At 39.8% G+C, this 27267-nt stretch overlaps 1 protein-coding gene across 11 annotated transcripts in view; it reads left to right on the top strand.

Annotated features, from left to right (window-relative positions):
* RASGEF1A (RasGEF domain family member 1A) overlaps window positions 1-25432 on the top strand; it is a 155217-nt gene extending 129785 nt beyond the window's left edge. For all 11 annotated transcript variants that reach the window (XM_086901146.1, XM_086901145.1, XM_086901152.1 and 8 more), the window contains 12 exons: window positions 937-1116; window positions 7397-7525; window positions 12861-12998; window positions 16345-16566; window positions 16852-16926; window positions 17162-17254; window positions 18881-18983; window positions 19277-19356; window positions 19986-20177; window positions 21296-21419; window positions 21673-21745; window positions 22757-25432. In XM_086901146.1, coding sequence (XP_086757272.1) covers window positions 937-1116; window positions 7397-7525; window positions 12861-12998; window positions 16345-16566; window positions 16852-16926; window positions 17162-17254; window positions 18881-18983; window positions 19277-19356; window positions 19986-20177; window positions 21296-21419; window positions 21673-21745; window positions 22757-22781 — 1434 coding nt within the window. In that variant the 3' untranslated portion in view covers window positions 22782-25432. The remainder of the gene's footprint in view (window positions 1-936; window positions 1117-7396; window positions 7526-12860; window positions 12999-16344; window positions 16567-16851; window positions 16927-17161; window positions 17255-18880; window positions 18984-19276; window positions 19357-19985; window positions 20178-21295; window positions 21420-21672; window positions 21746-22756) is intronic.
* The last annotated feature ends 1835 nt before the right edge of the window (window positions 25433-27267 follow it).

Below are 27267 nucleotides of genomic sequence, written 5' to 3'. Positions count from 1 at the left end.
CTAAACAGTCTTGACTATTTCAGCAGCCAGGGGGAACTGTTTTGATGCTGAATAGCATTTTCAACCTTTACATGCAGTAGCAGGATATTTTGTTTAGCCTTCTGCATAGATTTAAGCTGTAGCCAATTTAAAAGAAACAAGAAACCCCCTACAGTTTACTCGGAGGCTGCAGTACAGTGATACAGCTGTAGCCAAGGGAAGGGAGGTGCAAACCCTTAAACCTTCCTGTGGTTTTTTGTGTTGCAACAACAGGTTTGTATCCTAAGCAAAGATCTCCAAAGAGACTGTTTAAATTAGACTAGTATATTAGAGTATATGTCACAGTTCCAGCACAGTTCCTGGCTTCATGTACATCTTAAAAAAAAAAAAAAAAAGGCAATTTTGATCAGGCAGGATATCCCTTGCTGTTTTCAGCGATATCTGCATGTAGAAGATGCACTTATGCTGAGACCTGGATTACATCTAGCTACAGAAGTGGTGAAGGATTTATCATCACAAGTGAAGTATTTTGGCCAAAGATCTGACTTCAAAACGAGTAGAAACGTGAACATTAAGGCTTAGTATTTGTTTGTTTGTTCAGTAAGGCACCATTCAGTATCTTGGAAATTCAGAAAGCATTATGTATTTTCATCTCTGCCTAGTTTTATGCATAATGAACCAGGGAAAAGCTGAGGAGAAGGAAGAAATAAGTGCAGTGAGGAAAATTCTTACAGCTCATGCATCTACAGCCTTAGAGACATAGCTTAAAGTGCATTTCAAACACCAAAGCCAGCTTGCAGATGTGTGACTGCTTGGATTCAGAACTCAGCCTGAATGCTGAGGCTGCCTTCAGTCAAATATGTAATTGTGTTTAATGTATGCCTCTGTAAAACCCACACATAAGACAATCCTGGAAGAAAGCTTAACCCTCTCTCCCTTTCTTTGCTGCTTCTGCAGGAAACTATGCCCCAGACGCCAATATTTTCCAGCATGCTTGGTTCCAGTTGTAGTGGGCAAGTGCAGCCAGACATGGGAGAGAGATGTGTGGACCCTGTTTATCAGGATGGGAACCTTGTTTCTGGATCACTGGAGGCCTTGATAGAGCGCCTGGTGCCCACCATGGACTATTACCCAGATGTAAGTAGCCACCAAAAGGGTTTTTGTTTTTTTTTTTTTTTTAACTTCCCATGAATTTTAGTGAATTAGTATCTCAATTGGTGCTCTCTCATGAAATTCTGCCTCTGATTCAAGATGTAGGCTAAAGATGCATTTATTTTGCTGGCAGTATTCATTCACTAAAGATGTTGCTCAATAGGGATATTCTCTATTTCTAAATGAGGGCACTTGTTAGAAAGATAAAGCCATCTTGAACTCAAATGAGTGCCTTAAGAACCAATTAAAAGCAGCATTAGGCACAGAATTTTCATACTTCTAAGCTGCTTTAGCTCTAATGCAGCCAAGATTAACTACTAACCAGCTCCTACCTAGAGAAGCAGACCTGAAAACAGCTCTAGTATTTTTTCCCCTCAATTTTCTATGCATATCCTAGTTAGGCCATCAGGAAAAAAAAATCACAACCCAAAATAGATTTTAATTAAAATACTCTATTTCTAAAGACATTTTTTATGGGCCAGTGCTGTAATACTGTATGTTCTTGAGCCTGAAAATGATTTTGCAACTGGCTGAACATCCTCAGTGCAGTCCTCAAAATGAACACTACCTATATATAACTCTAGGGTATGCAGTAAGAATCTGAACCCAGGATATTAAGATCACTTTATCACTTAAAATTACTCTCTGTGCCCATTAACAAAGGATACTATTGAAACAAGTGGCCAGAGATCAGAGTCTATATAGCTTACATTCTATTTGAGCTCTGAAAAAGCAGCAGCTATGACAGAAGTATCCTAGCACTTTGAAAAACTAACAAGTGAGCAGGAAACTGCAATCACTATTAACTTGTACGTCAAACTTAATGTTTATTGTAGTGGGCCATGCTATATCTTGTATATTTCTCAGTCTAATTTGTGTAGAATATTTTATTGTAGTCTCATTTAAATCATAATAAAATCTCTCCAAGGTCCCACATATAACACCATACGTGCTCACAATCATTACCCACAGAAAAGGGACTCTCCACGTGAGAGTTCAGTGGGAATGTGCAGAACTGCCATCAATCATGAGTATAGGATTAAAAAAGCAAAACCAGCATGGTTTACTATTCCAGTCCAAAAGTAATCCTAAACCTTGTATTTAAATATGGCTAACATACAGTTGTGCTGCCAGTAGCAAATCCTTTCTAAGACTTGGAGGGATAACCATTGTTACACATTAAATCCCCATTCCACACCCCCAAATTCATATTGTAGAACAGATGCACAGAAGAAAGCACTGGGTAGAGCTGCTGTGGTATAACAGTGGAATGAACAGCTTTGGGCTAATCCAAGGAGTCTGTCCCTTGTCTTTTGTGTGTTACTAGAATGTGGCTACTTGTTACTTGGAATGTAGCTAAGTTTTTTTAAGTTGCTGCTAATGCACATCCCTTATTGTACCTTGCAACATAAAATCTATTTATGACACAGCTACTCTGAAAATGGCTCCATAAAGTGAGTATTACTTAAGGGGTCTACAACTTACTTTAGAATGCTGCTAGTTTCCATGGTGCTATCCCTTCATATTCCACACAAGACAGCATTACAAACCAAGCAGCCATGGACCCCACCCTGCAGTTTAAATAGACAGTGAGCTCACAGCTGAGCATCCAACAGAAGCAGTCAAGGGTAACTCCAGGGAAAGAGATGGACAGCAGCATTAAGCCAAACTCATCTCCTCTACAGCACAACACATACCCTTAGTTAAACCAGCTCACTCAATTTAGCTGAAAAGATTAATTATAAAATGAGTAAATAAGCTCTGAACAACATAAAGAAGAAGCTGTAATTGAGTCATCTTCATATCCAAGTTTTCTGTTTCCCTTCAGTTACATGTTTATACTTCCTTTCATGCTCATTTGTGGTTTTAGGGGAGTTGCCACAGAGGGTTGATGGTAGCCATTTAGGCTGATACCCTGTCAGAAGAGTAGCCACTCCTGTGTGTTCAAGAGAGAAGTATCAAAACTTCTTAGTCTTATGTCTCTGGCTACTCATCCAAAGAAAGGCAACAAGGTATCACAAATTAATTCTCACCAAGAGAAGCTAGTGGGAGTATTGGAGCAGAGGTTCCCTTGGTTTCAGAGTGACAGAGTTGTAAGTTGCAGTGCTCCTCCAAGTTTTCTGATCATGACATTTGAGCACAATGCTCAGAATGCCACCTATGTGCACCTTGAGCTTATGATCACAGTAACCTTCTGGACAGAGAAAAAGGGAGTGGGGGAGAGAGAGAGCAAACACACAGTATCTTTCTGTGCTGGTTACAGAGGCAGAGCAAAAATGTGTTTGCCATGTTGGCAGAACACGAGACAGACAAGGGAGGACAGGAAAGATAAGCGCCTACATTAGCGTACTGCTCTTGTGAGTCTTGTTTGTGTGCGGGGACTTGCTCTGCACATAGGAAAATGTATGCTCATGAGACAGAGGAGTTCAGGAGGTTAGGAATGGAATGTACCAGTCTGCAACCCTTGTGCCCAAGCAAGAAAATATTTGAAGAAAATATTTCACAAACACAAAGTTCCAGAATGAGCAGTGAGTGCACACACAGAGAAATATTTTTTTTTTCCCCCTCGTCGAGAAGTCATCAGTGCATTCTTAGGTCAGAGAGTAACAATTCCTTCTTTAGTCTTGTGCACTCACACTCCTTTCTTTTTTTTAATATAATTCAGCTCATCTCTTAGCAACAACTTTAGGCACTAAAGGAATCTGGCTTCTTATTCTCTTGCAAAGCACAAGCCCCTTTTGTGTCTACTTACGTTCTCTCAAGTGCAGAAAGGATTTTTTTTTTGTCTCCCCTCCCAAATACCTGTCACTTTTTAGGATAAATGGAGCTTAACTTTCACTCTTATAGCTTATGAAAGCATTATTTAATCATTCTTTATCAAACCAGCTAGCTTCAGAGCTAAGTTTCCTTCTCCAAACCATCCCCTTCATGGCTGGAGGACTGCCTGAGAGACTGTTATAACATTACTGTACTGTGTACAGTAGTGCAGATGCTGCAAAACACATAAATCCTTGGTCTAGGTAAGGCATATGACATTAGTATGAAATCTTTACTATCCAAAACCGTGTTCCTCGCCCCTGAGACCTACTACTAAACTGAAATGCATGGCTTAGTTCAGTCTGAAATTTCTTTATTGGATTAGGACTGGCTACTAGCAGAGAGGTGTCAGTACTGCTGTCATTTTTAATTTGGTTCTTAATTGTAGTCCTTGTCTGTGTTAGTAATAAAAGTATGAAAAACCCCCTCAATTTGATACCAGTGTAGTGTAAACCAGCATATCTTGATTGACCACAATGGAACAACTTTGTTTTCCAAAGTAATAAACGTAGTTCCAGTTAAATGACTTTAAAAAATGGAATAAAAATACAGCAGATGGATTCCAGAAGGAATGATAATTTGTTTCTAAAACCTAAAAATTTGATGTTGTCTGAAAAAGCATTGCATGGGTCCAGTGCAGCTATTACTGATTACAGAGACACATCATCAAGCCCAAAATGGAAAGTACACACTGTCATGGCCTGTATCTTCCTGTGTCTTGCCAGGTCAAAACTGTTAGGAGCATCCTATAAGACATTATCAAAGAAACCAAATAAAAGCACAGGTCATCTGTGTCACACTGTTCTTGCTGTGTGACAGCAGGGAAATGAGTGGCCCTTTCTCAGAGTCACCCTGGATAAACACTGTGCCACATCACAGATGCTTCCACCAAGGAGACCAACACTAGAATTACTGTGAGAAGCAAAATTACATCTTTGCTTAAAAGAATGTGTTCCAGCTTATCAGAGCAAAGGTCACTGCCAGGGCAGTGTGCCTTAAGTTGTGGTTCCCTGCTACTGACACATACAGACATCTTTCAGACAGGCCCTCTCAACTCCCAAAGCAAGAATGTGGGGAAGGGATCAAAGTGTCAAGTCCTTTTCCACTGCCCTCCCCCGGCCACCCCCCATCTCTTCTCTCAATTGCAAAATACAGTAAAAAGTGCGTCAAGTCTTTAATGCAAAAAGATTCACACAACCCAGTGACAGCTGACACACCCAACAGCTAAATTCCTGTTCCACATAGTCCAGACTCACAAGTTTTAAGTTCAGGGACAACAGGGATAGCAATGAACACATAAGATATGTAGGAAGTGCAACAGAGGATAACTGAGCATAGTTAGAGACACACACACCCCAGATCTCACAACCCAACACAGTTCTTTCTGTTGCTTTCATTCTGAGTGGGGAACACATCACTTTAGGAATCATTCTCATACACACAGGAATAGATCTGATATGTTGCCCCGTAACACAACCAAGTCCCCTTCTGTGAATCAGGTTAGCTTTTCAGCCTAATTTTAGTGCACATTACACGTCACATACACTACCACAGATTTTTATAGAATTGATGATCTTCAAGTTTTTGTCATTGTAAATGTAAAAATAAGCTCTGAAGTTCTGGAGAGACATGAAATATCAACCAGAAGCCAAATTTCTTAGATTTCCAGGCATGCACTTGTGGGGAATGTTTGCAACTGTGCCATTAAGGGAGGCCTTGCTGTCAGTGTCCTGTCACTGCCCTGCCCAAAGTCACCAAGAGCTCATTTGTGAGATGGCCCCACAGGGCATCTTCTGTAGGCATCAGTGGAAGCAGAATTTTTGGCTCAGGAACCTGACCCAAACTGTCCATCCAGTTATCCCTTCACTTCCTCTCTTCCTCCATCCATAAACAGCAAACAAGGCAAAGACTACAACTGAATTCTGGTTTTGATTGTACAGAATTAATGCTGTTCCTAATGTAATACATGAACCCCAGAACTAGTAAGATCTTCTAATCAGAATGAGCATTTTAAATGCCTCTGCTGTATCACACTCCATTCTGTACTTTCATTAGCTTCCTTCAGAAACTCAGGACAGAACTGTATGTTTAGATAGATCTTTAGTCTATTATACTTTTTACTCACTCCCAGATCACTGTGACTTTTTGTTAGTGTTATTTATCTTACTTAAAAAATTCCTTTTCCCCTGATATTTGGCGGTTAGTGCTAAATTTGTCTTATAGGGCACACTGAGTACTAGAGAAGTGAAAATATTTTTCATTAATAGTATGTTTTACTCTGATTAGAGAGAGAAACCACATAACCTCTTTGGAGTCATAAAGATACCATTCATTTTTAATTATAAGCTTGTTTTAGAGGCTGCAAGCAGCAGAGTTTGGTAGCTGATAGTAGAGATATATTTTAGACAACTGGTCCTAAAATTTTAGCTGTCTTAATTTACTTGCCCAGCCCAAGGTGGTACAAGCTCACATTTACTATTTAAATGCACTTGTCCTGCAAAGTCAAATTACTAAAACACGGCCAAAGTAACAGTGCATATTTCAAACATAACAAAGGTTAATTGAAACACAATGTCAAGGAGATCCCCTATAATTTCCCAACTCCAAATTTTACCAGAAAGCCTAAGGGGAAAATGGAAGTACTTAAGAGATGTCATTATTCAGGCAATTACAATCCAATACAGAAGCCTGGCTTCAAACACTCGACCAAGACTAGGACAAAAAATCATCCTCATTTCAATTAAACTATCCAGAATATGATACAATGGATACATGTCCAGAGTGCCATACAGAGCATCACAGCTTTTAAATTGGAAATGGAGAGGCTATTTCTAATGAGACATCATCATTGTTGGTATTTACTAGCAGTGTTCATATTCAAAAGACTCTGAAACTAGCCCCAAATAAATAAAGTCAAGCTTAAAACTAAATTGTTGTCCTGTGTCCCCAAACTAAGTGAAAACTTTTGTCAGTGATTGTGGGGAGAAAGGAATGAAAATCCCCATACCTGAAGAAATTACAGCTGTGGTTTGGAATACACATGAAGCAGTTTCCTGCAGCTCAGTGAAAATTAATCACTCTTAAAGAAACAAAGCAGCATTAAATAGTGGTGTTTAAGAGTCATAACACCCTACTTTAGATGTATTTCATTTGTGGCTTTGGTAAGCGATGACTAATTAGGCACACTGAGTCTGGCATTTTAAAAGGAAATCATTTGATAATTGGAAAACCCCACAGTTAACAGCCTTGAAGCCTATAGCATTTCCTTTCAACAGAGCTAGAAAAGACCAGCATTTCTCTGGAGGCAGGAAAAATTACAGAGATTTTAAATGAAGGAAACTTACATTCATAGTTTACAGATTAGTTTTTCCAAGGAAGACACATTATTTTTGCTAAAGCTTTTCAACCTGTTGTTTTTCTTTCTTTTTGTTTTTTTCTCCTTCCACAGAGAACTTACATCTTCACTTTCCTACTGAGCTCACGAGTCTTCATTCACCCACACGAGCTCCTGGCTAAAGTGGGGCAGATCTGCATTAAACAGAAGCAGCAGCTGGAAACGGGGACTGAGGCAGAAAAGGTAAATGGACCATTATGTCCCCCAGTTACTTGTGCTGCTGTTATTTATTTTCCACTCTCTCCTTTTCATTGTAAAGCTAAATAGACTGATAAAGAATAATACGAAATTGTAATTGGCATTTGTTGCTGGATGCCCTTGTATTTGAGTCTTTCTCTTTGAAGTACCTTTACTTCATTTGCTGGCCACATTTGCTAGAGGTTATGCCTGCTTTACCAGTCAGCTGCAGTGCACTGGAGCAGTGTGTTTCTGCCATGAAACCTGCCCAGCAAGCTGGTTTGCACTTTTGAGCTTTCACCAAGTAAGGAAAATCAGATTCAGGAAATTCCTTTTCTCCAGTCAGCCTCACCATCCTATTAGAGTTAACAATAACCTCTGCTGCAGGTTATTGTTGGGGTGTTTTAACTCAGTATTCACAAAAATTAAAGAGATGCACTTACTTGAAATGGTAACCTGTGCTGACACACTTTATTACAACCAGTTAAACCAAACTTAAATCCATCTAAATGTCACCATTTATTTGTAAAGTGTGTATTGATAGACTGAAATTGAAATTCCAGTAAAGTCCAAGCTGGGCAGCAAATAAGAGTGACAGAAACAGGATGGTACCAACAAGTATTTAAAGAGCTGAATTGTTCAAATCCTAGGCATGTTTTGGAACCATTCTTCTCTGATGAGACATTACATTCTCACATTCCTAAACTTCATCATGTTACTAGTCCCATTTTGTTTTCTCCTTGGTGTATCAGTACTCTGAGTGAGGAGCACAAAAAGGCAACTCTGGTTGGTCAATAAAGAGTTTTTGACAGCAATACTGACCTGAGGGCTTTTTCTCCCATACCATTCCTGATGTGCATCTTCTTATTAATGTCACAAAATTGCTCTACAGGACAAAATAACTATGGTGCAAAATGACTTTCATCCAGGTCAGTCCCCTGATCTATTCTCCAAATGTCTGCATAGCTCATCCTGTAGGTGCTGGGCAAACCAAGGGTCAGGGACATAAGGTGCCAGAACCACTGCATCCAGTTTTGTACTCAGAGGTGATAAATGTCCCTAGCACCACTGCCAAACTTAATTTGTGACTGAGCAAACTCTGCTCTGTAAGTTGTAATGGTTCCTCAGCAACGTGTAACTAAACAGAGATGGGAACCTCTAAAAGATGCCAGGGCCATCTGAAATATGGAATGAGTCAATCTGAGCTGCAGATGTATGTACAGAAAGACTGCATTGAGTAGAAAGTGTCTAAATATATCTGTGAAATTCTTGGATTTAAAATGAGTGGGACATAAGATGAAACTTCTGTGAATAACAATGCACTTCAGAGATTCTCAAATGAAAGCCATCTCTGGGCTGATTTAGTAATCAGCTGGCTGTGCAGAGACACAATGCTAATTGTAAAGTAGTAATAGTGTGGCTTCTCAGCAGACATGTTAAAAAGTCCTGGCTTCCTAATAGAAAGGAAATAGCATTACATGCTGATGTCAAATAGAGCAGCTCATATTCCAAACACCCACACTCTTACACTTTCTGCTGGCACCTGGGACATGGGTCTACAGGAAAAGCAGCAAACTGCAGGGTGACAATAACACTTCTGGGAGGCGGCTTTAATTCACATGCTTTTCTGGTTGCTCCTTCTAGCATACACCCTTGACCCTTTCCTACCTGCTTAATATAAGCCACAATTTTTTCATGCCTTCTAAACACAAACTTCTTAGAAAACACTACATGAACTTCTGACATTCCTCTCAAATTACTGCTTTACTGCCCTCTACTGCAAGCACCTGTATCCAGAATAGTTTGGCCACTAGCATTTGCAAACATTTGTTTTTCTACATGGCAACAAATAAAATCTCATTTCACATACAGCATATGGACTCTTCACTCAAGATACTCTCAAGTATTCACAGTCATAATCAATTAAGGTATCATCAGCTACCAGCACCTTCTAATTAAGTGGCTGCATAGCAGGAAATAGCTGACAAAAGCAGTTAAAGCATCTCTGATCATCTCTGATAGAGTTTGCTCATGCAAATCCCTTAAGACAAGCTGGGCAACTTGGTGCCTGGGTAGCATGTGAGCTGAAAAAGTGGCAAGAAACCAGGTTTTGAGGTTATACACCACAATACTTGTCATTCTGTTGGTTTTGACATTACTGGCCAGCCAAAGAATTCTACAGAAGTACAACCCAGAGAAAAGTGGATTGCAAATAAAAACACACCGAGGTGTCTTGGAGTCTGCTTAAGAGTCCTTTTAACTACTCATAAAATGCAAGAATTTCACAGTTTAAGACGTCAATTATAACATGCAAGTCAGTAGTTAAGACTGACCATAAAGAAAAAAAAATAACTGTAAGTCCATTAGAGATTGGAAAGTTTCTAACAAAATTATCACTTACATAGTATTATTGAATGGAAAAACCTCCTGTTGTTACACCTTTGGTACATTTTTTCTGCAGCTTCAGTACTTTATGTATCTGAAGTTAAAGAAGTAAGAAGTAAAAAAACATAGAAGTTAGTTTGTTTTGCTTGTCTTGGAATAGTAAGTCCCTTCAAAATTACTATTTCTCTTGGGGATTTTTGCCACTAAGTCCTCCTTTTTAAAACCAAAAAATTAAAAGATACTCATAACCAGGTCATTGCCTTTAAATCTTTCATACAAGCACAGTACTCCTATTGCACTCCTTTCTAATTGGGAGTTGTTTTTCAGTCCTGTCTTGTCTCATGCAGAACAGGGTCAATCCACAGAACACTTAAATTAATAGAATTATTTCTCTTATCAAAGAAGTATTTATGGGAGAAGTATTCCCAAGGACTCTGTCAGGCCTCGCAAGGGGAGGCTCATGTCTGGAGTAGGGCTGAAGAAAAGTAGGTTGGTAGGTTTACTGCAGCCATGGCAGGAAGGAAGCTGTGCTGCTACCCACAGATCTGTGAGGTTTCCATCTGGGTTACCACACACACCAAGCCTGTCACGCTGCTTTGGGCTTCAGCAGAGTGCACGTGGGACAGAAATCCCATGTTCTACTGCACTGAGGTCTGTCAGCATTGTTCTCAGAAACTGTACACCTTATTTTCATGAGTGTTGAAAAAGCATCTGTTGAAACATTAAGCTTTTTTAAACCTGAAGAGTGATACGGTTTGCAGTTTGTCTTGCAACATGCCTGGCCTGCCCTATGAAGAAGGCAAACCATAACAACTCAAAAATAGATACAAGAGATGGGAAGTCAGTGTTCATAAATCACTGTTTTAAGCTGTACATGGGGTATAATTTGAGGTAATTTAGCTGAGTACTACAAGCACAAAGCTTCATTTTTCTCCTTCAAACCTTTTCCTTCTATATCAGTGCCTAAAAAAACTGATGAAACATAGCCTGATGTTAGAAAACATAGCCTGATAGATGTTATGCTGCACCTATTTTAAATCATGACAGCTAGTGCTACCTCTTCAGTGGGCTCCTGGTCTTTAAGGAGCAATCTTACACACACCAGCATTAAAAAAGCATCAGCTATGACTGATTTAGTCTCTTCAGCTGCTGGGTTTAGTCTAGACAACCTATAAATTCTTTATGAACTGAGTGTTTATATGGAGATGCTTGCCATGGCCTAAGGTGGGATTTTGAAACCTTTTGTCCCTCAGTTCCAAGAATGAAAAAGAAAGGATAGTCAGGATGGTTAATACTAAAAACCAGTTCTGTAGCAGCTTTTGGTAAACAGAAGTGGAGTAGGCACATACCTGTTAACTTTAATTGAATGGAAGTGCACTCCCTGGCTAATTAATTGTCCATCACCACCTACAGATTATTCTTTTAATAATGTCAGGCTCCATGCATTTCCTAGCAAATAAGTATAAATTGTCTTTTCCCCAAGGCAGATGACAGTGGGAGTTTGGAGGACAGGCAGCTATAATCTGGAACTGTCCCACACCATTGAGAAATAGCTTGAAGCTCCACACAAGGAGCACTCACAGACACTGCAGGAATGCCCACTGCTGGGAAAAAGAATGGTGATGTTTTATTTTTTCCCCCCACAGCTATTCTGTGTTTATCTCATTAGCAGCATCAATTAAATGCTGTCAATAAAAACAGGTAGGAAATGCATGCTAGCAGATAACAGTTTGCAGGTCTTAAAAAAAACCCCAAAACAACCCAAGTAAATTCCCTCTAGACTTACTGGCTAATTGTCAGATTGAGGATTCAGAACTTCAGAGTTCTTATCAATGATTATTAATATTCTCATTGATTGTCATATTGATGGTGATATAAAAATAAACAACAAAAAACAGCAAATCAAAACCAGCTTAATTTTCCTGAGCTTTGGTTTTGATTAAATAAACTGGGACGTGCCACGATGAGATGTTGGTTTGGCAGGAGCTGCTACCAGTATTTGGAGACACTCTCTGTCTTACACCAGTTTCCTGTGGTGATACTCACATGCTCAGGGACCTCTGCACTTACACAAGTGGGGAGGGAACACAAATCTTCCTCTTTTTCCTCAGCGCATCACAAGTTGGGTAGGAGGATAAATACAACCTGAATTAAGGTTTGATTCTTCTTGTTCATTACAAGTGTTCTTAGCACTCACACTTCCAATTTTACAAGGCTGCTCCCTTGGATGTACTGATGCTGCTGTCCATTGATGCAATGGAGAGGGGAGTAATTGGCACCCAATTCAGGTCTAACTGATGAAAAGCCTTAGAAGGTTCACAGGTAACAAAAAAAAAAAAAATAGAAAAATACTCTCTCTGCCCTTTCTGTGGTTGATAGCTTTTTGAACAAAAGCCAGTACCTTTCATTGTCAAAGTCTGCTTTGATTTAGACGTCATGGAGAGAACACACACGTCTTTCCTCTCATTCATTTATTTAATATACAGCTCAGTCTGGATGGTCTGATAAATTCTATAGAGCAGAAACGTCTTTGGAAATGTTTCTCATGGAAGTTGGTTGTTAGAGTGCTGTGGTCTGTACACATTTGAATTCAAACACTCAGTACTGCTGCCTCAGATGAGTATGCTGCTCAGATAAATCAGCTTAAGTGCCATGGACTTCAGTTAAATAAGTCACTTGAACTGTTCTGTCATCTTCCTGGTTTTATACAACTAACCTTGAAAATATCTTCAAAGTGTTTGGTAAGAGACATCACCAAGCTATCATGAAAGGAGGCTAAGTGATGCTATTTAGGAATCTAGTGCACAGTTAAATATGTTCCTTTTTTTGTCCCCATCACCTACAATGCAAAGTATTTTTCAAGGATGTCTCTAGATTTCTGTGAACCTTTATCAGCCAGTTTAATCTGCTGTCAGACAAGTCTACAGTCAGTAATTCACTCATTGTTTCTTTCTAGGCAAAACTAAAATCCTTTGCTGCTAAAATCATTCAGCTCCTGAAGGAATGGACTGAAACTTTCCCCTATGATTTCCAAGATGAAAAATCCATGAAAGAGTTGAAGGAGATCGCTCACAGGATCACACAATGTGATGAGGTAGGGGTGGGAGGGCAAAACCAGTTAAGTGCTAAAGCAGTGTTTGTCAGCTGTTACATGAACTGTGCCATGTCCTGTACAATCCTGCAGGCAGTATTTTCTACATGAGCTACAGCAGCAGTTGCTAAGTTGTCAGGGTAACCACAGGACATGGGCTGCCTGATGGACTTAATGGTCCATTAGCAGGAGCTGTCTACGTCTAATCACCACATGTAAGAAGAGAGAAAATAGTGATGGCAATGTGAAAAATGACTGTGGTGCAGAAGGAGAAAGAACATAACTATAATGGCTCAAGAGGATTCAATAATGAATTAGATACCATCCTTTACATTGTCACTACTCTGTATGTTGAAGTTCTGCAAGACGGGCCAACTAGTTTTATCACATGTACTCGTGGCCAAGGTGAAGGTGTTTGTTATTTAGCAGCTTATTCTCAGCTTCTAACAATAAAAAACAGCTGGTTTATTGCAGTGTTTCAGGTGACAGGCACAGTATTTCCACAAAACCAGTTATCTTTGAGCTCTGCTAGCTAGTCCATCACCAGTCTTAACAGCTCTGAGTTTCTAGCCTCTGAAGAAAACTAGGCCTTGAAAAAACCTTCTAAAGCAAACAGATAAAATGAATCGGAATAAAATAAGGGCTGCTTGGTTTGTTTTTTTTTGGGGGGGGGAGCAAGGGGGCCAGGGGAGGGGGAGTTGTTGGGGATTTTTTGTTAGTTTTGGCTCTTTCCCAGCATTCACAAAGCCTACAATTTTTGTTCATTGACAAAGCCACTGTTAACAGCAATAGCCAGAAGGAAGGGTACAAGAGCTGCAAGAGAATTACAAGTTGTAAAGTGTTTGTACAAATGTGAAGTTTTACTTATGCAGAAGGAGAAGCTTCTTACTATTTTTAAACCCACAACTCCAAGATATTTCTGAGAACAATTAGGAGGAACCTGGATGACAGTTGTATTACTGCTTTTGTTGATTCAAGTAGAGAAAAAATGAGGAGCAACAGGTTTGACAGCACGGCATGAGTCAGGGACAGGACAATAGAGTGAGGTGTTACCAAGTCCTCAGAAGGAAGTGCGTTGGTTTTGTTGCATCAGCAAAGATGTTTATGTGGGTGCTGGATGAGAATGTCAGTGCCTCAGGAGGAGGGGAAGAGGAACTAGGACTATAGCCTCTTCTCTTTGCAGGCAAAGGAGTGGATGTTGGCAGAGATAGCACTGTGAAAGGGGACTTAGCAGAGGCTTTATTTAGCTTCTCTATCTTATTTGTCTATTACTTTGAACTAGAAAGAAGTTGTGCCCTTTCTTCTTCTTCCCATTCCTTCCTACTCTTATGTATGAATAATTGTCGTTTGAGAAAAACCCATCTTCATGGAATGGCTCAGTGCTGTGGTGTCTGAGGCATCTGATGGCATCCATTAATTACAGCTCCACCTCATTTACCCCCTTAACAAGGCTACCAATCAAGGTTCATCAACAAAGAGCTGTGCCTCTTCTGACCCCTAGGAAATACTAATTTGACACTGACAAAAAGCAGCTCTCACTCTAAGTTTTTGTTAGCATACTGAATAACCCCCATACTATGCTTCAGCATGGAATTATGGTAAAGGTTGGGGGTTTATTTTGTATTTTAAAACTTTTTCAAATCCTCTTAGGACACTATTCTCCTTGCATAAGGTAGAAAGTCAACTGAGAACTCACACAAAGCAGTCAGGTGTTGTGCTGGTGACAGCAGCATACCAAATAGCTAAAGCTTCATCCAGGATTGCACCCCAAAGTCAGTAAAAATAAACTCAAACAAGTACAAATGATTGTACAGTCAGTGACTTATCTTCCAAAGTTGTAGGGAAAATTAGGGTAAAACTAGTAATGAAAGAAAACTGCTAAGACTCTTAAGGACATTTGTCTAAGCACTAAGACATTAATAATTCCTAACAGCTTAAGGAAGCCGTACCTTTTCATGTCTGAGTTTGTCTTCACTTTTACATAATATCTGCAATACTCTCACCTATCTTCAAGTGTCATTTTCTGCAATCCTACCAGCAAGTCTGCTTCCTCCCAGACACGTGGGTAAGTCAAACAGTGGCTGAAGGCAAGCCATTCACAGTGGAGAGCTCAGCATAACAGAGAGAATTCTGCTTTGTTTTAGTCCCCTCCACCAGGCTCCCTTGGCATTTCTGAACACTTGTAGCACACTATCAGAAATGACTCCAGACAGCTGCTGTTCAGCAGTAATCCAGCCTCAAGATGAGCTACACTGCCTTCAGCTTTTCATTTGATTTCACTTGGGAGTCAGATTATTGCCTTGTAAAGCACCATTCTGACACCATTATTGCTTAATTATAAGAGGCAATAGACAAGTATTTGGTAGTCCTCTCTCACATCTGCTACATAATTCCAGTCATCACTGCACATTCGTGGCTCCTTTGAACGCTCACAGACTCATTGCAGCTCTTTCTAGCGTGTCCCTTTGAGTGGCAGAAGTGAACCTTGTGCTTAACTTCAAGAAAAGTAATTTGCATGAAAGCAAGAGAGAGATGCTGTGAGGAAAAGGACTGTCTGGTTGAATTAATTTTGCGAGCAGCAGAAGAAACGTGGGTCACTTACAGCAATAGCAGAGAGGATGGAAGAGTAGGAAAGCAATCAAGTTAGCTGTTTGGGGGTGATCTCAGGGAAATGTCTATAGGACACAATGGCAGAAAAAAAATAATCACCTTAGTTGTCAAAACAGTGAGCAGATGGATTGTGTTCCTGAGGCTTTACCTTTCAATGAGTCCTTACAAATCTTATGTTTAAAATCTGTACATGATAAACAGGAAAGGCATTTTAGTTGTCCAAGAACATGATGTATATTGTGCTGTTATATAAATATTTGGATGCTGTAGCTGTTCAGAGCTAAGATAGGATATTTTAGGGATATATTCCTGGACATAATGTGAATTTCCTGGATTCTGCTTGGGCTAGACAGACTGGATTCATCAGTGGGTCTGATCAGAATAAGAGCTTTTGGCATTTGGTGCACAAAGGTGCCAGGAAGCCTTGTGCAAGCAACTCCAGCACTTTTCACATGCCCACTCCAGCTGCTGACACGGGTGCCTCTGAAATGGGGCACTACCCAAAGGAGCAGACCAGCCAGCCAAGCAAAGCAGAGCTGGGAAGGCAGGCAGGCAGAACAGTGTCATTATGGAGTTGTGTGGGTATTTAGGACAAGGTCATTTGTCACAGAATGATCAGCTCAGAAAAGATGAAAGAAAATGGATAATAGGCATTTATTTTTCCCAGGCAGAAATTCTCTGGTGATCCATGTCTGCAAGAGCTAAAGGTTTTCAGCAGTTGTTTCTCCCTTCTGCTTAGGAAAATGGAACAGTGAAAAAGATCATTAGCCAGATGACACAGAATCTCCTGATGGCTCTCTCTGCACGGAGCCAATTCCAGGAAATCAGAGAGAAATTCCGTCAGCCTGTTACTGACAAGGGCACCATCCTCAAAACCAAGCCCCAGTCAACTCAAAAGGACATCCTGAGTGTGTGCTGTGACCCTCTGATCCTGGCACAGCAGCTGACCTACATCGAACTGGTGAGACACTGATTGGGGTGGGGTATTCTGGTTTCCATTTACTAAACATTAATATACTCATCAAGATGAATTTTGCTATGGCTCCACTGAAAGCCTCCAGTGTTTTAATAAAATAATACCAAGTCAAGTAATGAACAAGACCAGTTAGGTACACTGATAAAAGAACCTTGCACATCTACACTGTAGGAAGATAAAGTCACCAAAATGTTCTCCTAACTTTGATTTTTTTTTACAGAACTCTCTGTTTGTCTGTACAATGACAATTTCTCCTCTCTCCAAACACAGGAAAGGGTGAGCAACATTTACCCAGAGGATCTGATGCAGATTGTCAGCCACATGGACTCTCTGGATAATCACAAGGTACAAAAAGTTGTACAGAGGGAAAAAGTAACATAGATGAACCAGAGTAAAGAATAATACTCCATAATTTGAGTATTCCCTGTGAAAGAAAGACTGACATTTTCCAAGCTTTTTTAAGCTCATGCCTTAAAACATGTGCAACGAGATTTTGTCAAGATATGAAGTTTATCCTTTGGTAAACTTTGACTTTATCATGATACAGGAGAGGTTTAACATGTGACTTGTTCTCTTACAGTGCCGAAGTGATGTGACCAAAACCTATAATTTGGAGGCCTATGACAATTGGTTCAATTGTCTCAGCATGCTGGTGGCTACAGAGATTTGTCGGGTAGGTATTCATAGAAAACAAGACAGCAAAGGGATCCTGGCCTTAAGGACAAGAGGCAGGCAATAGTCTAAATGAGATTTAAACATTAGCAGTGCAATTAAAGATAATAGCATTATTTAAGCATTAAATTATTTGCATGCTCTTATGATTAAGAGTTCAAGGCTATGTTTGACTTCGCATATATTCTCTAATTTTGTGCAGCTGTATTAGTCATGCAGTGAAGGAGAGCCCATGTGGACTGAGAAGCTCTTTTGGATTTATCTTTTTTTAAATACATCAAAAGATTTCTTAAGGATCTTTAAATGCAGATTTACCTATAAACAGCTGTCCTTTCACTGCATTTAGATGAGATTAGCACTGTGATATATTAATTTTTTATATTCATTAATTTTATTCATACAATATTCATTGTAGAAAAAAAATCAAGAATAAGCTTTCTTTAAAACCTGAAAAGAAAGTGGACTACTGGAAAGTTTTTAAAAAATAACCTTACTGGAGGTTAAGGTAACTTCTGTCATATAATAGGCAAAGAAATGGCAGGTGTACTGCCCCAGAAAACTTTTTTTTTTTTTTTGGCACGTGTGTTCTCTTTTTATCTTCTTATTAGTCTTTTAGTATTTCCATTAATTCCAGTTCTAGCAAATGGGAATTTTTTTTCCCTATTCCTGCTTGGTCAGTAAAAATCCCACTGCCTGCTACATGTTCATGAAGTCCAGTGTACTGATCCTAATCTCTTGAGATTTCTGCTCTCAGAAATGTATTGCAGAGGCACACCAAGACTCTTCCAGGGCTGGCTGGTAGGGCTCATACATTTAGTAAATCATCAAAGAAAGGTTTTAGCACACTGAGGGCTAAGCCAGGCCTTCCACTATTGGAATTTTCTTTTGATATGACAGAAACTAAAGTACTTAGGTCAGAGAGTCTGCAGTCACTGCTTAGGAGTCATTTTTTTATCAGCCAGACAGAACTTTTAGGCTTAAGCAGGGAAAATACTTTCATGAATGAATGCAATCCAGGCAATAATTAATTTTGCTTTGCAGTTTATAAAAGAATTTGCAGATGAGGTGCTCAGCATCAGTTGCTTGATCCTGTGTATGTTTGTGTGAGTGGGAATTTGCATATTTGCTCATCATCACTACCTGCTCTCAACAGGTCATTTAGGAGTACATGCAGCAGAACGAGAAAAGCAGGATGTGGCAGTTGCTTTCTCTCACATTTAGGTTCCATGACCCTGATCTTAAATCTGTCCAATGCTTTCCCCTCTTCTTGAGAGGTTTAAATGTTTTGCATATATTCTGATAGCAGCATCATGTTATCTTCCTTTTCCAGTAACAGGAAATTGCTGAAAGTGTCCAGCTTGTTTATGCAGATTTGCCTAAGCCATGGACTTTTTTTGTATAAACAAAGATGTGCACTCCCCCAGAACTACACAAGTAATTGGTAGTCACCCCAAATACTTCTGCTATTTTATTAAAAATTAATCTTAACAAAAAATCCTGAGGCCTATATTAAGATTTATCTGGACAAAGTCTTGAAATGTCTATTCACTGAACCTGCTACAGTGCCTTTGGCTGGACATCCTATCCAAAATTCAGATAATCCCTTTCCTCTTGGGTTTTTCTCCAGATTGTAAAGAAAAAGCAGCGCACAAGAATGGTGGAATTTTTCATTGATGTGGCAAGAGAATGCTTCAACATTGGAAACTTCAACTCGATGATGGCTATTATCTGTGAGTATCCTTAACACAGATGGCAAAAGGCACTCCATTTTACAGCCTGACTGGCAAGACCACGCTCACACCCGCCCTGAATTGGCCGACCACATTAGCATGCACATTTCCACAGGGACAGCGTCTGCCAGTGACAGATTAATGTGTGGGTGGGTGAGCTTTAGCTGCAGCTTCTGACTGTCAAGCTGAAACACCTTCCAGAATGTGTGGTGTTGATCCATAAGCCCCGTTACATTAGCCCTGTATTTTTTTTTACTCAGTTGTTTCTTTGTCTCCTCTCTCCCTGTGTTCAGCTGGCATGAACTTGAGCCCTGTGGCACGGTTAAAGAAAACCTGGTCCAAGGTCAAAACAGCCAAATTTGATGTTTTAGAGGTATGTATAAAGTTTTGACTTTACATAGAAATCTGCCAAAATAGTTTCATCCAAATCTCTGCTAATTACTATGTTGGAGAGGAGACACCTCTGTCAGTGGTCAGCAGCACATAAACATTATGAGAATCTTTCCTCCATTTCAAATTCTCTACTGGTCTGCAAAGAGAAGTGAATGTCAGCTCTCTCTAGATTATTTCTTCCTAGTGTAATTTTGCTGATTTAACTTCAAGGTAGTTTCCACTCCAGTGAATGCTGCCCTTAAAACTGATTAGAGGACTCCACCTGGTGGAGACCTGCGTGGAAACAAAACCTAATTGAAACCTTCACCAGAAACAGAGGTGACAACAAAGGAGAATTTTGGTTTTCCCCCCAAGACAGTAATTTATGATTTTCTTTTGGTCTGTTTGTTAATGGAATAGATGCAAAGCCAGTGCAGAACCCTCCTTTCTAGCAAGGCAGAAGTTGTAAAAACCTGCATCCAGACCTGATCAGTATAAAGGTTCCCTACTGTGAAAATTTAAAAAGGGACCAAATGAAATTACAAAGAATAAGCTGATGGTTAGAGCAAAGCTTTTAGTTTTTAGGAGACATGTATTACCTGACTGCCTTTCCCCCCCCTATAAAAACAGCACCACATGGACCCATCCAGCAACTTCTGCAATTACCGCACAGCCCTGCAAGGAGCGGCGCAGCGCTCCCAGACTGCCAACAGCAACCGCGAGAAAATCGTCATCCCGGTGTTCAACCTCTTCATCAAGGACATCTACTTCCTGCACAAGATACACACCAACCGCCTGCCCAACGGGCAGATAAACTTCAAGGTGGGACTCTGCTGCTGCAGAAACTGCACTGCCACTTCAACCTGGTGCCCTGCAAGCGTTCGGCTTCTAGCTCATTCCATTGCACATTCCCTCAGTGCCTGAGTGGTGCCATTGTCCAGAGCAGTTTGTTTGAACCAAATTCTGGGAAAGCCAGCAGTGGCTTTTCTGTGGCAGCAAACCATCACATCTGATCAAGTTTAATAGGTAACTTCAGCCTGAGTCATCAGCCTTAGCTGATTTCACCTCATTGGTTTCGCTGGCTATAAACGTGACACATAACCAGCAAATGGTTTTATCAGGTCTGCAAGGGAGGTTCTACAGCTTCTGGGTTCTCTCTCCCCAGTTAATAAACGTGCATGTCCAAGCGAACACAGTCCATCTGAAGCACTTCTTGGCAAAATGTTTTTGTCATCATTAAGGCTGTGTAAGTGGAGGGGGGCACACAGAAGATACAGGGCAAACCCTAAGCAATTACAGATTTCTCAAAATCCTAGGAAGGAAAGGATTTCTAAATGTTTCTGTATGTTACTGTGATTTCCTAAATTTAAAGGGTGCTTTATGAAAAGATCAGGTATGTTACTTTTCATTAAAACTGAAGTTTGGATTTGTAAAAAGTAAAATGAAGAAGCTATTTACTGTCCAGTTCCAGTCACAGGACCTTAGACACTCAACACAGAAAATAGGCACTATTATATAGGAAGGAAGGGTTGATGATGAAAAAAAATTGAAGGCAAAAGATCTTGGCTGTTCTAAACTTGAGGCTGGCAGCAGATGAGGAACTAGCAGCAAGAGGGGGAAATGAAGGGAGCCATAAGAAGATAGGATAACAAGGAATCCCAGAATATGCAGAGTTGGAAGGCACCCACAGGGATCACCAAACTCAGCTCCCAGCCCTGCACAGCACCACCCCCAAGAGTCCACCATGTGCCTGACAGCATTGTCCAAATACCTCTTGAATTCTGTCAGGTTGTTGCTGTGACCAATTCCATGTCAGTCTGAGTAAGGGACAATAAGAAAAGCAGCATAATAAGACTGAGAGGCTCTGAAATAAAAATGAACTAATATTTCAAAGAAAACAAATACTACTTTAATAATACTCTTTTAATTACTTCATGCAGAAGTTCTGGGAAATTTCAAGACAGATTCATGATTTCCTGACATGGAAGCAGGTTGAATGTCCTTTTGAAAAAGACAAGAAAATCCAGACCTACCTACTCACAGCACCTATTTATAGTGAAGAAGGTAAAATCTTTTGTTGAACATTCTAGTGAGTCTTTCTATGTGTTAAAATACAAAATCTGCAGATGAAAAATATCTACATGCAAAATCATATTTTATTAGTAATTTTCTAAGTGTTACCACTTGCCTTGGCTTCTGATGAGAACAATATTCATAGTGAAGACTGCCAAGTTATATCTGCTATATTGTAACTCTTAGATTTTATTTCTCAGGTAAAGAACTCACATATCTGATTGTTACTGCTTTTTTTTACCAGCTCTGTTCATTGCATCCTTTGAAAGTGAAGGTCCAGAAAACCACATGGAAAAAGACAGCTGGAAAACACTCAGGTATGAAGCTTCCTCAGAATATGAGTCTTTCTGCAGACACACAGAGGCATGTAACCATCAGCTTCTTCTGTCCTATTTGCATAGCTTAAAAACATAATACAGTTCTTTCTCCTTCAAAATTTCAATCTGAAAAAAATCAGTGGGGCTTGGATTTTGATACAGCTGTTCCAGCCAGATCTATTGAGGCTGCAAGATCACTGCTGGGACTGTGAAAGAGAATATCCTTTGTTTAGGCAATCAAATACAGTAAAATAATCTGCATTTGTAGTATAGTGTTCAGACATGATTTTCTCAGGGGAGCAACCTATAGAGATACTAAGAAAGTTCTCTCATCCCAGCTATGCTCTTACAAATCATATAAAAGGATGACAATTTCTAGGAGTACTCTAATTGTCAGCCTAGCCCAAGGGATAAAGTCTCAAGGACTCCTCACCCTTCTGAGAATGGGAAGCACCCCTCCTGTGTACATGATGAGATCAATTAATCAGAATTTTTCCAGTACTGAGGCCGAGGCAGAGAGATCTGTGAATGGTGCTAAACACAAGGTCTGACATGGCTGTACCAGACACAGGATGAACAAAGCCTGCATGGCCTGAGCTCTGTCAAGGCACATTAGGACTTTATTGTCCTGGACAAGACACAGGTTCCCACTGATCCCAACGCTCCCAAGGATGTCCACAGGAGCTTTTCATTATGACCCCCGTGCAATGCACCTTGCATTAAATCCAGCACTGTTCAGCCTGCAGTGCTTTAGATGACAGACATATAACACATGTTACATGCCTGAGCTCATCCAGAGGGCATGTTATATGCAAGTTAAATTTTCATCTCATTTAATGTCAGCATCTTTATTGAAATGCACAGATTTATTCCAGGTTCTAGCAGTTGAAAACCTATCCCTTGAAAAGAGGCTGTCAGCTAATGATGCCAGATAGATCTATTGCCAAAAATTAAAAACTTTTTGTTGCGATAGAAAAGATAATTTTATTTTTTTATTGCTTCGTCTTTTAGGACAACTCTGCTTAACAGAGCCTGAGCTTTTTGGATCAGATTTGCAGACTTTGAAGCACATCTAATGGACATGTTTTTACAACCTGAATGAAAGACTTGGACTGAGCTAAGAAAGACCTCACTGGATGAGGTCTGTTTTGTATATACAGTAACTTTTATGAAATAAAATGTGGTAAATATTTCACATGTCAACCTTAAGGCACTTACTGAAGGGTTTTGGTTTTTTATTTTAAATACAAGGGCAGGGCCCTGTTCTCAGAGATGAAATGTATCATGGGAGATGGTATCTTATTCAATCAGCATCCAAATTTTTATTTTTTATTACTTCCACCAAAAGAAATGCAAATTAAAACACACATCCTAACTGAAGCCAGTGTTCAGGTTAAATACCCCATTGGACCAGTATCCTCCAGAACACTCAGTATGTCTCCCTAGCTTTGAAACCAAGGGTCTCCTTCCAATCAGCAGAATTGTTCACAGATTTGTTCACAAGTGTTTGTTCCTCTCCTCCATCAGCAAATAGTGCCTTACAAGGTACTGAGCTTGTGTAGTTGTACCTTCTGACTGGGCTGGAAGTAAGGGAAATAAAAATATGGATGTCTCGAAACCAGCTACAATGTACTTTTTAAATAAAGTGGAGAATGACGGCACATGAAGTAGAGTATGCCTGCCTGTGACACTGATGGTGCAGCAAACCTATTTTTGTTACATGATTTAAAGAGATAAGAGGGGGTAATTGCTGGGGTCTGTGCGTTTGTGTGTGAGTATGTGTGTGTGCTCACCTGGTGATGCACACATGTCTAAGTTTTAATACTTCTGGGAGCTATCCTTTACATTCTGGCTGTCAGAATAGTTTGTGTTTTCCTTTTGAAAAATCAGGGAATTTTTTGTTTTGTTTTGTTTGAAGAGAAGAATGTCTAACCTAGATTATAATCTCTGCAAAACAGGCCTAATATGGTTTTTTAAAAAGAATTTTTGGAAAACAAAAAATCAGCATGGGAAAGGGAAGTAAACTCAGATGTCCCATTTGAAATTAAGGCTTAAGTTTCATAAGAGGTTTAAGAAGAGTTCATGGTCTCTGTGAATTGGTTATTTAATTCCACTGGTTCCTTTAAAAAGTGTATTCTACACTTACAGACAATTAAAACAAAGACCAACTTAGAATGTAAGTTTTTCTAGTTTTTTGCAAGCCATGATTAACTGTCTGGGACAGCACTCATTGAAATCTAAGGGCAAACACTCTAAGAAATTAGTCAAACCTTTGAACAGGTCAGTACCAAAATTAGAGGTGATCTGCAAACGCACTGATGCTTGCCATTTATAATTTCTCCTTTTAGTATTGAGCTTACACCTAATTTGACTAAGTACCTGAAGAGTTTCTGTTAAGTTCAAGGTATTCATTTCCAGGGAGAAATGAAAACAGTATTTTTACTGTTAGGATTTTTGTCAACTGATCTCTGAGTTAGGAAAGAAAAACAAAGAGGCTCAGATTAAAAATTATTTTGTCTAATAAACAAATTATTACCCACAAATGCCTACTTTTCTTTTCCAGTAATTTTTCCTCTGAAGGCTTGAGGGCTGAATATAAGATAAGATAATAACTTGAGCCAGATAATTAGACTGGGTTTTCCTTTTTGTTTTTTTGTTGTTGGTTTTTCTTTATTCTTAAAAAAAAAAACTACAACAACAACAACAACAAAAAACAGTCCCTCTGAAGGTGACAGTGGTTACAGCCTCACAAACAGAGACTTCTTTAAAAATGACCAGCTCTAGGTAGATGGTGTTTATCTTATTCTGCCTTCTGTTGAAGAAGGGGCCAGACTTGCTGGGCTGGGGGTCTGGTGTGCTGCAGTCCAGCAGACTCTCCTCCTTGCTTGAGTGCCTACAGCCAAGAGCAGTGCCACTCTGATGCAGCAGCTGAGAGCACTTAGCAGAAATTTGCTCCATTGGCCCTGGAGCACAGTGAAAAATTACAAAGCTTTCCCTCTTTCACATCCCCCTTGACAAATACTTAAAATTAGAGGAGTAAGTTGATGTAAGGAAGGGAGACAAATCAACATTTCGCTATTCCCATAGCATTGGCATCAAAGAGAAACAAAAGCAAGTTACACCACGAGGAAGGAAGAAGTAGAATATTAACTGTTAACAAGAACAGCCCAGGAAAGGGGAAGGGATGATTCTTATGTCCTGCTGCTATTTTTCCTGTGCTGAAGTACTGGCCTTCAGCCCTGGATTCCAGTAAAGAATATTTATACTGTATTATTACAGTGTTTTGCACTTTCAGAGATGTTCTAGCTAGTAACATTGTCGGACACTATACGAGGGATTGTATAGCAGCTTTGTTTATGTAACTGAAGTTTAAAAGGGATGCTTAAAATTAAAGAAAAAAAAATATATATTTGAAATTCAATTTTAGAACACTTTCTGTAAATGTATAAAAGAGCTTTCACATGAATGTGCACTTCAATCAGTCCAAGTATATACTTGAAATCCATGCAGTATCTACATTGGTTCCCTTTTATTTTTCCTCCCTAAGTTTGATACATTCCTTAAATACCGTGTTTTGCTATTCTGAGCTGAAATGCTAAATATAAAGCTGTACCATAAAGCAGGATATTCTGTGTTTGACTGGATGTGCTTGCATTAATAAAAAAAAAGAAATTGCTTCAACCATGATTAACTTTTTCCATAGTTATTTTTCACTTGCAAACGTATCAAACCACAGCCCAGGAGCTGAATGAGCTGTGGAAGGCAACATGGTCACGATGAACCAACTGGTTACTTTCTGACTTGAAAAGCTATAGAATGAAATATTTAAATTTCTTAAACAAAGGCAAGAGCAACAATAAGCCAACAGTATGCTGCCACTTCTAATTTTCTTTCTGCAGTAGTATTTTATGGATTTGATAGGGTCTGTGCTACAGAATATTTTTGTTCTCCCAACGGAAATGTTCAACAGTTCCACTGTGTAAAAGCATTTTGTGTCCTGAGATTTGACTTTCCTTTCTTCCCCCTGTGCTTATCCTTTGAGCAGCAGAGCACAGGAACGTTTGCTGGCTGCAGCAGACTGCTGGTTTCCTGTGGCAAGGTTCTGTTGGCATTTCAACACCCCTGTCAGCACCTTGGCTTGCAACCACTGCCCTTTTTCGTGCCCTGCTGTACAGAAGCAAAGCCACTTCTGCAGGGTCACACAGACAACAGACAAGCACAGAGCTGTGAGCAAAATCCAGCTGTCCTGCCCCAGTGCCACCCCCTTCTCAGGGATATAAGCCTTGGGGGGGAAAAAACAACTAAATTACATCTTGGAAGTACAGGAGCTCTGGAAGTCCCCATAAGCGTTTCTGATCTGTTGGAAACTCTCTAAGGAAATGGTTTTGGTAACCAGACACCCACATCACACTTGCAGGGCTGAACAGTGCTGCACTCAGTCACCACAGCTCATTAGAAAAGATAATGATGTTTACCAGCATTAAGAGGATGGAGCAGATAAGAGTCTTCCTGATGGCCAGTTCACACTCATAATTAATATGAATATTGCATCCTTGAAAACTCACTTCCAATTATGTCCCATCCAGTCATTAGGATAAATTAGCTATTTACACAGGCATAAGAGTAAACAATAAAATTGCTTTCCAGGCACTTCACTGCCATTAGAGCACAACAGTGTGACAAGCAGTAGCTCAATGCCAGTAAGGGATCCTTAGTTACGTTAGCAGCAATTTGATTTATCAAGTTAATAATTCCCAAGAAACAGCTTTCTTTTAGCAGATGACTCACAGGGCAAAATTCAGCTGAGCAGTTAGCTGCCAACTGATACCGGTACATCTTCAGGGGAGAAATCAGCAATTCTTCTGAGGGTCTGCTGACAGATCTTCTCCCTTCAGCCTTCAATGGATGCAATTTTATCAGGGCAGCCCCAGTTTCCCAGCTAACCAGAACAGCCTACAAGCAGTTTGTGTGGAAGCACAGTTTTGACCTTGTTCTCTGCAGCAATTGAATAGGGCTGTGTGAACATCAAGACACTCAAACAATTCTAAAAATCAGATTGCAGAAAGAATTAGTCTACAACTGTTAATGCATGTTATCAAGGAAGTTTCCAGACCACTAAGCATGGAAATATCAGCAATAGCTTCTTTCATGCTTCTCCCTGGCATATTCCCATAACTGGGAATGTTTTGAGGTCCCAGCAGGTTCCAATGGCCTCTGACAGAGGTTCCCTGACAGTGCAGAGGTTTGCTGTCCTTCACTGCTTCCCAAGGTGGACCTTGGCCTTTGGAAGAGAGAGAAACCACACTTGGGGGTATAGTTCTGCAGTAACGTGGAGGTACAGCATAAATTATAACCATCTCCCTAACATGGAAATAAAATAAATAATTGAAGCATTTCTAGTGCTCCTGATGTTATAAGCAATTTTTGACATCAATGTTTTTATGGCTTCCAGACAGCACATTCAGCTTTTGCACAGAAAATGGATGCAGTTGATTGCTGTAAGATAACTTAGGGATATTGGT

This window comes from Cyanistes caeruleus, chromosome 8, assembly GCF_971803275.1.
Source record: "Cyanistes caeruleus chromosome 8, bCyaCae1.hap1.1, whole genome shotgun sequence".
NCBI classification, from domain to species: domain Eukaryota; kingdom Metazoa; phylum Chordata; class Aves; order Passeriformes; family Paridae; genus Cyanistes; species Cyanistes caeruleus.
Note: the sequence above shows the minus strand (reverse complement) of the source record. Positions and strands in the feature narration are given on the sequence as shown.